The 10,966-nt window shown below is 56.0% G+C and overlaps 1 protein-coding gene across 2 annotated transcripts; it reads left to right on the forward strand.

Annotated features, from left to right (window-relative positions):
* The first annotated feature begins 1,325 nt into the window (after nucleotides 1-1,325).
* On the forward strand, nucleotides 1,326-8,851 carry LETM2 (leucine zipper and EF-hand containing transmembrane protein 2). 2 transcript variants are annotated; one of them, XM_041479457.1, is made up of 10 exons: nucleotides 1,328-1,660; nucleotides 1,917-2,361; nucleotides 2,460-2,603; nucleotides 2,789-2,923; nucleotides 4,015-4,218; nucleotides 4,765-4,884; nucleotides 5,885-5,995; nucleotides 6,129-6,215; nucleotides 6,882-6,956; nucleotides 7,547-8,851. In XM_041479457.1, exons 1-10 carry the CDS (start codon nucleotides 1,614-1,616, stop codon nucleotides 7,595-7,597), a joined length of 1,419 nt encoding a protein of 472 aa, XP_041335391.1. In that variant the 5' UTR covers nucleotides 1,328-1,613; the 3' UTR covers nucleotides 7,598-8,851. The 2 variants fall into 2 exon arrangements, with proteins under 2 accessions (XP_041335398.1, XP_041335391.1); XM_041479464.1 differs by lacking the exon at nucleotides 4,015-4,218 and having other exon boundaries at nucleotides 1,326-1,660.
* Nucleotides 8,852-10,966: the final 2,115 nt, after the last annotated feature.

The raw sequence follows: 10,966 nt of genomic DNA on the forward strand, positions 1-10,966 counted from the left end.
CCGCCCCCGCCCGCCCCCCGCCGCCGCCGCACTGCGCAGCCGCGCGCGCACGCGCCGCCGTCGCCCATTGGCCGCTGGGGCGGTGCCCGCCGCGAGGCATCACGGGAGGCGTAGTTCGGCCGGGGGGTGGCGGTGGCGTGACCCCCGAGGGGACCCGGGGACAGGAGGGGGGTGGGAGGCGTTTCTGGGCTCCTCGGACAAGAGGGACAAGGGGCTGGGCTGCGAAGAGCTGTAAGAAGGGAAATTTAAAAAGTGATTCTGCCCCTCACTTTAGGGACCATCCTAAAGGCCCGTGCGCAGCGCAGGAACACCCACAGATGAGTCTCCTCAGGAGCAGCAGAGGAGGCTCATCTATGTCCCTCATTCCCACAGGAAAAGCTCTTTTATACATAATCTAAATCTGTTTAAAGCCCGGTTTCGTACTGGGAGCTCTGTCCCCTTGTTCACCCGTCTATCCCGTTTTATTTTCTACCTTTTAGAACACTGTTCAACTGTTTGGGCATCCATTTGCCAAAGGGCCCCAGACCCTTTTCTCACTGGGGCAATGAAGTGTTTTTTCCCCTCTAGTCTCTGAAAACCAGGTAGTATTTAATAGAATCTCAGCACGGCTCTGTTTGGAAGGGCCCTTACAAATTTCCAGGCATCAAGTCACCTGCTGGGAACATTTCTCCAGCCATCAGTGTGTTCCACCCGCCCCTCAGCCACACGGGAGCGGGGTGTTTGTGTCACACACGTCGGGGCTCGTCTCTCCCCCTGACACAGCGCGGTCCCTGCTCCCCGCGTCCCTCACAGAGCCGCCATCTGTGTGTATACAGCACTGTACGCAGAGAGGCTGCCGTGACCGCACAGGCCTCCCGCTGCCCGGGGACATCGGGAGCGAATCTTCTCAGCGAGCGGGGAGGCGCAGCACAGGGCCCAGGGGAGCTGCGGCTGCCCCCGGAGCCCCGGACATGTTGGAGGCTCCTGGATGCGCTTTAAGGCCCCGGTGCGGCTCTGCCGGAGGCTTCAAGGCCCCGCGGGCCGGTGCCGAGCGCCCGCCATGCGCGTGACGTCATGCGCAGCGCCTCCGTCTCGCGATGGCGTCACGCACCGGCCCGTGACGTCACCGCCCACGCGCCGCCGCCGTTCTCGCACCCAATCAGCGGCTTTTCCCGAGGGCTCCTCGGGTCAGGCCCCGCCCCACTCCTCTTCTATTGGGCGGACCTCTGGCAGGGCCGCGATTTTGACTTTTGATTGGCTGGTATCGGGAAGGCGTGGCTCGGCGCGATGGCGTCACGGCGCAGACACCACAGAGCGGAGACGGCTCAGAGCGGCGCGCGCGGGGCACGACGGGACGGGCGGGAGGGGTGGGAAGAGCGCGGCCGGCGGCGACCGGAACCGGAAGTGGAACCGGAACCGGGATCAGGGGACCGGGACGCCGGGACTGGGATCGGCATCGCCGGGTTTGGCACGAGCACAGGGACCGGAGAGGGGCAGCGCGGGAGCCCCCGGTCCGGCCCCGGCGGCGCTCGGGGATGGGGCCGGCCGGGCCCCGGCGCTCCCCCGCGCCCGCCGGAGCTGCCGCCGCTCCCCGCCGCTGCCGGGGGTGAGGGCCCGCCGCGGCCGGCCCAGCCATGGCTGCGTGCGGCTGTAACGCGCTCCTGGCCGCGGCCAGGGCCAGGTGAGCCCGCGCTGCCCCGGGGCCGGACGGGCCTCGGGGGTTTGCGGCTTTTATGGCGTGCCCTGCCCAAGAGACGCGGCGGGGCTCCCCCCTCAGGATGAGCTGCTGGCACAGCTCGGGTTCTCGGTATTCTCGGTATTTCAGCCGTTGCTGGGGGATCAGATCAGGCTCTCGGCACAAAACCGCTTTCACGGGGCTGGTTTGGTGCCTCGGCGCCCGGTTCTCCCGCGCTGCTCTCACTGGAACACCTCTCCAGTTTCAGGGGCTCCCATCTCCTGGCGCGCTGCAGCCCTCTGTGCTCCCCAGCCGTCGCTCTCGTCCAGCTGGTGGATCCCCAGCTCGCCTGGACCTGCAGGGACTCCAGGAGCCATTTCTGGCCACGCCGTGCCTGCCTGGGCGCTGCCCTGCCTCGCTCACCTGCCCACGCCTTGCACACCTCCAGCAGCCCCCGGCAGCAGCTGCCAGGGGAATCCCTGCCCCAGGGGAAGCCCAGGAACCAGGGAGCCAAAGCTGCTAAAAGCCCGGCCAAGCAGAGCGTGGTGGCTCCTGCGGGAAGGAAGCCCTTGCGACAGAGAATGGTGGATGAGCTGAAGCATTACTACAATGGCTTCCACCTGCTCTGGACTGACACCAAGGTGGCTGCCAGGATGGTGTGGAGGCTGCTCCACGGACAGGTGCTCACCAGGAGGGAGAGGAGAAGGGTAAGTGCCACAACACCTGGGTAAAGTGATGAAGCAAGAGGCTTAACCCCTTCTTTGGACTCACTTTGGGTAATCTCTGCTGTGCTGTTCTCCTGCAGCTGCTGAGAACTTGTGCAGATCTCTTCCGGCTGGTTCCCTTCCTGGTGTTTGTCATTGTCCCCTTCATGGAGTTTCTGTTACCTGTGTTCCTGAAGCTCTTCCCTGAAATGCTGCCCTCGACGTTTGAGACGGAGTCCAAAAAGGTTTGTGTGCTCTGTGAGGCTGTGCAGTGTGCCCAGCTCCTCAGGGCTGCTGTGCCTTGGACACTCCCAGCTCATTCCTGGGCTGAGCAGCACTGTGGCAAGGCTGTGCTGCAGGCAGGGATGAGGAGGAATGTGCACAGCAATTCCGTTTTGTGATTTATTAACTTTGTATTTCCCAAATGAAGGAAGAGAAGCTGAAGAAGAAATTGAATGCAAGGCTGGAGTTAGCCAAGTTCCTGAGGGAGACCATTGCAGAGATGGCCAAAAGGAACAAGGCAGACCTGGGGAAAGGGAAACAATTATCCTTTTACCTGCACGAGGTAGGATGGCACAGACACACCTTTAGAGCTGCTGGCTGGGGCAGGGAGCACGGGATTTGTACCAGGATTGTGGAAACAGAGCAGCTGGCAGGGGCTGTTCCCGAATTCCCAGCCTGGAAGGGCACACCTTTCTTGCCCTGGAACTTCCAGTGGCTGCTCAATAACAGTTTCACTGTGACTTTTAACTGTATTTCCAGTAGGGACAGGAATTCCCCTCTGAGGAGGGGAAGGGGGGAAGGTTCCCAACTGGGGATCCCACTCAGGGCTGTTCATGCCTTCCCTCTGCTCAGTCCCAGTGGCTGAGCCCTGCTCACGGGAATTCCCAGCCTGGAAGGGCACACCTTCCACCCCCTGGAACTTCCTGTGGCTGCTCAGTAACAGTTTCACTGTGACTTTTAACTGCTTGACCCTGCTGTCTCCAGCAGGGACAGGAATTCCCCTGTGAGGAGGGGAAGGCAGGGAGGTTCCCAGCTGGGGATCCCACTCAGAGCTGTTTGTGCCTCAATCCAGAGTTGTTTGTGCCTTCCCTTAGCTCAGGGCTGTTTGTGCCTTAGCTCAGGGCTCTTTGTGCCTTAGCCCAGGGCTGTTTGTGCCTCTCCTCAGCTCCTGTGACTTCTAACTGTGAGGAGGGGAAGGGGGTGAAGTTCCCAGATGGGGATCCCACCTGTATCGTGCTGTCTCCAGCAGGGACAGGAATTCCCCTGTGAGGAAGGGAAGGGGGAAAGATTCCCAGCTGGGGATCCCTCAGCTCAGGGCTGTTTGTGCCTCCCCTCAGCTCCTGTGACTCTTAGCTGTGAGGAAGGGGAAGGGGGGAATTTCCCAGCTGGGGATCCTGCTCAGGGCTGTTTGTGCTTCCCCTCAGCCCAGTGCTGTTTGTGCCTTAGCTCAGGGCTGTTTATGCTTTCCCTCAGCTCCTGTGACTCTTAGCTGTGAGGAAGGGGAAGGGGGGAAGGTTCCAGCTGGAGATCCCTCAGCTCAGGGCTGTTTATGCTTTCCCTCAGCTCCTGTGAGTCTTAGCTGTGAGGAAGGGGAAGGGGGGAAGGTTCCAGCTGGGGATCCCTCAGCTCAGGGCTGTTTGTGCCTCCCCTCAGCCCCGTCCCAGTGGCCAGCAGCCCAGCACACAGGAGGTCGTGCGCTTCTCCAAGCTCTTTGAGGACGAGCTGACCCTGGAGCACCTGGAGAGGCCGCAGCTGGTGGCCCTGTGCAAGCTGCTGGAGCTGCAGCCCCTGGGCACCAACAACCTGCTGCGCTTCCAGCTGCTGATGCGGCTGCGCAGCATCAAGGCCGACGACGAGGTGGGTCTGCAGCAGCACCAGGAGCTGCCCACACACCCTCCCAGCAGGGGAGGGTGGTGTTGAGGGGAGTCTCATCCTCCCCAGCAGAGATCTCAGAAGAAACCAGAGTGAGAGCTCACCTCCCTTGCAGTCTCTGGGGAGCTGTAATGGGGGTGGCACTGCAGGTGTTGTCGCTAGAACATTTCGATTTGGAGTCGTGCTGACTTATAAAAAAGTCAGGTTTTCAATGTGCAATGGGGTTATTTGGAAAATGGAACCAGAGTTATACATGCAGAGTGGAGGGACAGCAGGTAGTGGCCATAAGGAGCAGCGAAGGAAATTTCAACTTGATAAGGAAAAATATGAAAATCAGTGAGTGGGTAAACAGTGGAACAGGTTGTCTGGAGGCTGTGAAATCCCCATCCCCAAAGAGCTTCAAAGCACAAATGGAAAATGCTGAGCAATTTTGAGCAGGAGATTGAACTGGGCACCTCCAGAAATCCCTGTGGGTGCAGCAGGCTCTTGGCTTGCCCTGTGCCTGGATGGGAAGGTTGCTGTTCCTTGCAGATGATTGCCAAGGAAGGGGTCAGCGGGCTGAGCGTGCCGGAGCTGCAGAGCGCCTGCAGGGCCAGAGGGATGCGCTCCCTGGGGCTCTCTGAGGAGCAGCTGAAGGAGCAGCTGGGGCAGGTGAGTGTGATTGATGCTTCGTGTGAGGAGACGAGAACCTTGACTCCATGTTTCAGAAGGCTGATTTATTATATTGTGATATATATTATATTAAAATGATATATTAAAACTGTACTAAAAGAATAGAGAGAAAAGGTTCATCAGAAGGCTGGAAAGGACAGGAATGGAATGGAATAGCAAAAGCTCCTGACTCTCAGAGAGTCCAAGCCAGCTGACTGTGCTTGGCCATTAATTAGAAACAACCAACATGCACCAATCACAGATGCACCTGTTGCATTCAAATACTTATTTCAAATGCAATACCTGTTTGTAAACTTTTCTGCAAATTAGAAAGTTATTGTAAAGAAGTGTTAATACACATACCATTGTTCCATTTGTCCTTACTTTTCTACTTTTTACATATTTTTTCTCCTAACTTATTTTATGGCTACTGCTTAACTCTAATCACAGTTCTGCTGTCTCTGAATCCTACCTTTCACAGCTTTCCCAAAACCCTCTGATTTTATAAATCCCCACACACAGCAGCAGACAGTTATTGTTTATATTTTTTTTTTCTTGAGGCTCCTCAGCTTCTCAGGAGAAAAATCCTAGCAAAGGATTTTTCATAAAATATCAAGGCTACAGGTGAGTGTGCCCTGGCTGAGGCTGGTGTGAGGTTCCTCAGAGGACAACTCCAGGCAGTGCTCAGGTGCAGCAGGCACAGCTTCCTGAGAATTCATGTGTGAGTTTCAAGATGGATCCTCACCCACAGAGCTGAGCTCTAAGGTGTGAAGGGTCCAGATTGTGTCCTAGACTAAAGAGAAAATCAAATAGAACCAGGGCCAGACAGGAGCAAGGTGAGGTGGGGGTATTCCTAACTCTTTAGACCCATTTCTTCTCATTATGGTAACTTAAAAGTGTATTATCCAATCAAGATTGCTTTAAGGACAGAGTGTTGTATTAATAAATACTCACATACAGCCAATATGAAGCAATTTTCCCTTCTGTTTTCTTTCAACAGTGGCTGGATCTGCATTTAAAGGAGAATGTTCCCTCTTCTCTCCTCCTGCTTTCCCGTGCCTTGTACTTAATAGATCTAAAGCCACAATCTGTTCCCATTCCACAGAACAAGGCAAGTGGTTTGAATAAAGCTTTTAGGTTAATAGCTCAACCATTACGCATTATAAAAATGAAGGACTGTGTCAGAATCTTGTTTTCTGAGCCTACAAGTGAACTGAAGTTATGAATCTTGTGTTCTTCTGCAGACAGCTGAAGCTGCTGGAGTGATGACATCTGTGCTTGAAGGTCAGGAGACCCTCCTGGACCCTGCCCCTGTTGTACAGGGAAGAAAGGTTAGAAACAGCAGTCTGCAAGCAGGAAAACGTGTGCTGAAATCATTGGGAATGGGGTGACCAAACCTTGCCAAAGCTGGACAAAACCAATGTTTGACACCACGGCACAGAGCACGAGCAGTGTCTGTTCTTGCACTGTGTGGGTGTTTCCCCCCAAGAGCCCCACAGCTGCATGTTCTGATTTGAGAGGCAAGGGAAGGGAGCAGGGATCTGCTGTGGCACAGCTGGTTATTCAGTACCACGGTGCTGGCTCCCAGCCAGGGAGCATTTGACCTGAATTGCTTCAGGCCTCAGCCCAGGTACATTCAGCCAGTTAAAGAGGACTTGTTTTTAGCCCTCTTAGTGAATTTGGGTTCAGTTGTCTGGGACAAAATGAGCCAAAATATCTAGAGTAAGAAAGCCAGAGCATATGGTTCTCAGCATCACACTGCAGTGAATTCCTTAGATTAGTCCCAGCTGATAAAAGCAGCAGCAGGAATCAAAGAATATTGTATCAACTGCCAGAAATATTTCCACATAGTTAAGCTGTGCTGGGGAAACAATGGAAATGCCAGCACAGCTTTCACAGAGTGAGCAGGGAGCAGCCTTGTCAGAAGGGAGAAGGGCCTGGGGGGTTCATGCCTTTCCAAGAGATTTCTGAGACTTACAGCTGCTTTTTCCTTGAAGAATGAAGAATTTGTGTCCCAGCCAACAGAGAAATTGCCATTCTCTGAAGCATCAGTGAAGCCTCCCCCACAAGAGGTGAGCTTGTCAGAGTTCTTACACTTCCCAAAAGAGATTGTTCTTCACACAGCTTGCAGCTAAGCCAAGGAAGTTCCTAGTACAGGATGCTGTGAGTGCTGCTGAGTTCAGGGAGCAGCTGGAGAAACTGGATGAGAACTGCACTGGGGGCTGTTCAATAGAAAGATACCACACATGGCAGAGAGCAGTCAAACTGGGGGAATTACTGATATATCCTTGTACTCTTCCTTAATAATCTGCCTTGGGCCACTGGGACAGACCAGCCCTCCCTTGGAGTCACCAGGGTAAGAGCCACTTTGTATCTGTAAAAATATTTCTGCAGTGATTGTCTTTGTTTTGCCCATTTTTTTTCCCTGTGAATATTTAATTTCAGTTTAGGTGCTTGTGTGCACATCTGGGATGCTGCTTAAGGCAAGTTTGGGGGTCCAGACAGACTCCTGTCTCCTTTAACCTGAAGAACTTTGCTCCTTCTCAACTGTTACTCTCCAGAGCAGCATCCCATGCTAAATAGGAAGACAACTTCAGAAAACATTTTCAATTTCAACAAACATTTGTACTGCCTAAAACCTGCCCTTTTCTTTTGCCCCTAGACCAAAATGGAAGCATCCCAGAGCAGCAAGGCTGGTGCCAACGGAGCCTAACCTGGAGCCAGCACTGAGAGGAAGCAGCTTCCATCTCCACTCCTCCTGCAAAGGGAGCAGGGATTTCCCAGGAGGCTGCTCTACACAAGGAGGCAGTAGCCCTCAGGGGCCTCTCTCTCTGTCCCAAGCTTGCTAGCAACTAGGCCACTGCTGTCTGGATGGCCCCAGACATCTCTTTTGTGCTGGATCCTTGCCCTGCTATTTTTAACTTATGGTGTAAATATGTTAATAATGGTGCTGCTGTCTGTGCTGTTCCTGAGCAGGTGTTTGTGCTTAGCAAAGGCAGCTTTTCATGTTAGAATGGCCTGTGCACAGAACAAGCTGGGCTGGGGTCCAGCAAAGCCTGTTCTGCAGTGTGAAATCCTCTGCAGGAACATCCCCACGCACCCAGGGCCAGCAGCTTGTCCTGAGGGTCACAGCTCAGGCTGTTGGTCCTGTTTAGGGTGTTTTAGCCAGTGACCAGCCCACAACAAGCCACGTGGCCACAGTTTTACTGAGGAGGGTGAGCACAGGGAGCGAGGGAGCAGCACTTGCTGCTGTGGTGGGACTGATCAGGAGGGCTTCAGGCTTTGCTGGACAGGAGCAGAGGCAGTGACAGGAGCAGCCTCCTCCACCTGTGAGTGTTTGCTTCCCCATGGGAGCTGTGCAGGTGCCACACACTGTGACAGAAGCAGACTTGCACTTTCAGGATCCCTCTGGGTCACAAGAGGGAGCAACCTGGACCTGCACACCTCTCCCAAGCATGGAGCTTTGGTTAATCCTCACCAGGCTCAGAATACACCCCAAGTGCTCTCCATACTTGCCAAGTGACTCCTCACATGCTCCAGTGGTGGCTCAGTTTTTACCAGACTCTCAGAGGATACTGAAAAGCTGTTTTTAGCATTTGTTAAATTTTTTACTCTGTCCTATGTAAATGCTGAGAAATTACTCACATGATGGATTTTAAATATGTATATTTATACTTACTGTAAAATTAGATTTGGTGCTAAGTAGGAATGAAATGTCTCTTCCAGAGGTCAGCCAGCCTTTAGAACAACCCTACTGAAAGCCAGTTCTCCAAGCTCAGGTGTGAGCAGCACTTTAATCCCGAGGCCTCAGGCTCCTACAGCAAAACAGAGCCAGCTGTCAGGTGTCCTGTGTCCTCAGCTCTGTACCTGAGCCTCTCCTTGTTCACCCAGCCCGTCCACAGCGCCAGGTCTGTGTCTAATAAATGGGAACAAATGTTATTTCAATAAAATAACACCTTGCTGTGGAGTCACTGCTGCCTCTTAGCGCCGCAATGAGGGAAGGCATCTCCTCCCGCCTGGAGTTCCAGCCCGCGACTGCTCCACTCCCAAACCCGGCTGGGGTTCTCTGGCAGCCTTGGGAACCCCGGGGAGGTTTGGGGTGAAATGATCCGGTAATGGCTCTTTCATTTACCAGGCGGCCTCCACCGGCCCGGAGAGCTCTCTGCCCCACCCGAGCCCCCACCTGTGCCGGCTCCTGCGGGCAGCCCCTGCTCGGGCGGAGGGAGAGGAGGAGGCTGGCGGGTGTCCTGGGCGGGATGAAGGCAGAGCCGGCCAGCACATTCCTGTGCTGAGAGGTTTCACAGATGGAAAGTGCAGAGGGGCTGGCGGGGAGCCCGGGCATCACCTGGGCACCGCCCTGCCGTGGGCGAGCTCTGCCTGGGCTCTGGTCCTCCAGCCGTGCAGCACCACGACCACGTCACACCGGTGGGTGTGTGTTCGTTTGCCTCCTGTGTTTTCAATTTAGAAAGATCTGGAAGTTGGCACTCATTCTTCCTTGGATGTCCTGCGGTGACCACCAGCCCCACGCCCGTGTTCAGCCTGAAGCGAGCACGGGCTGTGCCAGCCTCTCTCCTCGCAGGGGAGCAGGCCCTGGAGCAGGCAGAGGGGGATGAATCCTTTCCACACCTCTGAACAAACCCATTTTCAGATGAAAACCGCCCTCCTTCCCCAGCTGGACAGGTCGCTGCTGCCGCGGGGCTCTTGGGGACGTGCCCATGTGTCACCTCTGCCTGGCACGCGGGGACCCCAGCACCTTCCCAGGACCCAGAACCCTGCAGGCACGCAGAGGAGAGAGGCAGCAATTCTGCTGCATGACCTTCTGAGCGAGGGGAGGAAACGACCCCCGTGGAGCCCCATAAATCACGGGATTCTGTTCTGCAACACCGGGCAAATGAAACTCTGCCGAGATCCAAGGCCGTGTGTGCTTTGGCACGGGGAGAGCTTTTCCAGCCACACCGGTGCCAAACACCTTCCAGTCTCCCCTCAGCCTGGAGAACCAGCTCCTTGGCTGTTTATCCTTCCCCTGGGCACTGTCACACTCTCTCTATTCCAGCCTGGAGCCGGGTGTTGTGGTGCCCGTGTCCGTCGTACCCTGTCCAGCGCCTTGCCCGGAGCCGGGGATTTCTGCTGGATGCTGCTCCTGTGCCAGGCCAGCCCCGAGCCTTGCGTCAGCCTCTTGCCCAGAAAGCTGCTGTGGAAAGATGCCCCGGTCAGCACTTTTGGAGGAGATTAGTATTCCGAGGGAAAAGCAGTGATTTAGTGCGGCCCAAGCACAACAAAGGCTGGGATTTACAGCTCCCGGATCCCAGCGCCACATTCCTGCAGCCCTTCTGCCTCTGCTATAAACGTGTAACAAAGGAGATGGAGCTTTAGCCCAGCCTAAAGTCGTGTGGGACAAGGGCTCCGTTGTCAAACCTTGCATGGAGCAGGATGGGGTGCAGGTGGCAACGTGCCCAAAGTGTCCTCAGGGATGGTCTCATCCCACTGCCCGTCACTCTGCCCACCCTGCTGCTCCTCGTGGTGCCCGCACAGTGCAGGGCAGGGCCCAGGACAGCAGGGCTTTGGGGGAGCCACCTGCCCCAGCTGCAGCTGCACACACCTGGCTCTGGCTCTGCTCGGCTCTGGGGGGCTGGAGCTGCACCCTGGGGTCCTGCTGACCCCACAGCTGGGTGGGACACGGGGGATGGAGGGTGGCTGAGGGGGCTAGGGGCAGCCACGGCCCCCAGGCTGGGGATCACTCCCCACATGCCCGCTGAGCCCTGCTGCGAGCCGTGGGACCTGCGCCGAGCTGGAATGGCACAGGAGGTTCCTGCACGGCTGGCACGGGGACAAAGCCCAGCTCAGCGCTGGCACAGCAGCACGTCCTGGGCTGGGGCCAGGAGATTGTCCCGGCCCTGCACAGTCCGAGGGCTTTAAAAGGAGAGAACGAGGAAGGCGAGGAGCGGAGAAGACAAAGGATGCTGTGAGAGCCAAACGTGCTGGAGGCCAAGCCAGCGATGCCCAACACACCCCACCCACTCAGGGGCTCCTGGGGCAGCACCTTCAGCTCCTCCATTGCTCTGAGCCATTTCCCAAGGCTAAA

This window comes from Pyrgilauda ruficollis, unplaced genomic scaffold (assembly GCF_017590135.1).
Source record: "Pyrgilauda ruficollis isolate IOZ18807 unplaced genomic scaffold, ASM1759013v1 scaffold113, whole genome shotgun sequence".
Taxonomy (NCBI): Eukaryota; Metazoa; Chordata; class Aves; order Passeriformes; family Passeridae; genus Pyrgilauda; species Pyrgilauda ruficollis.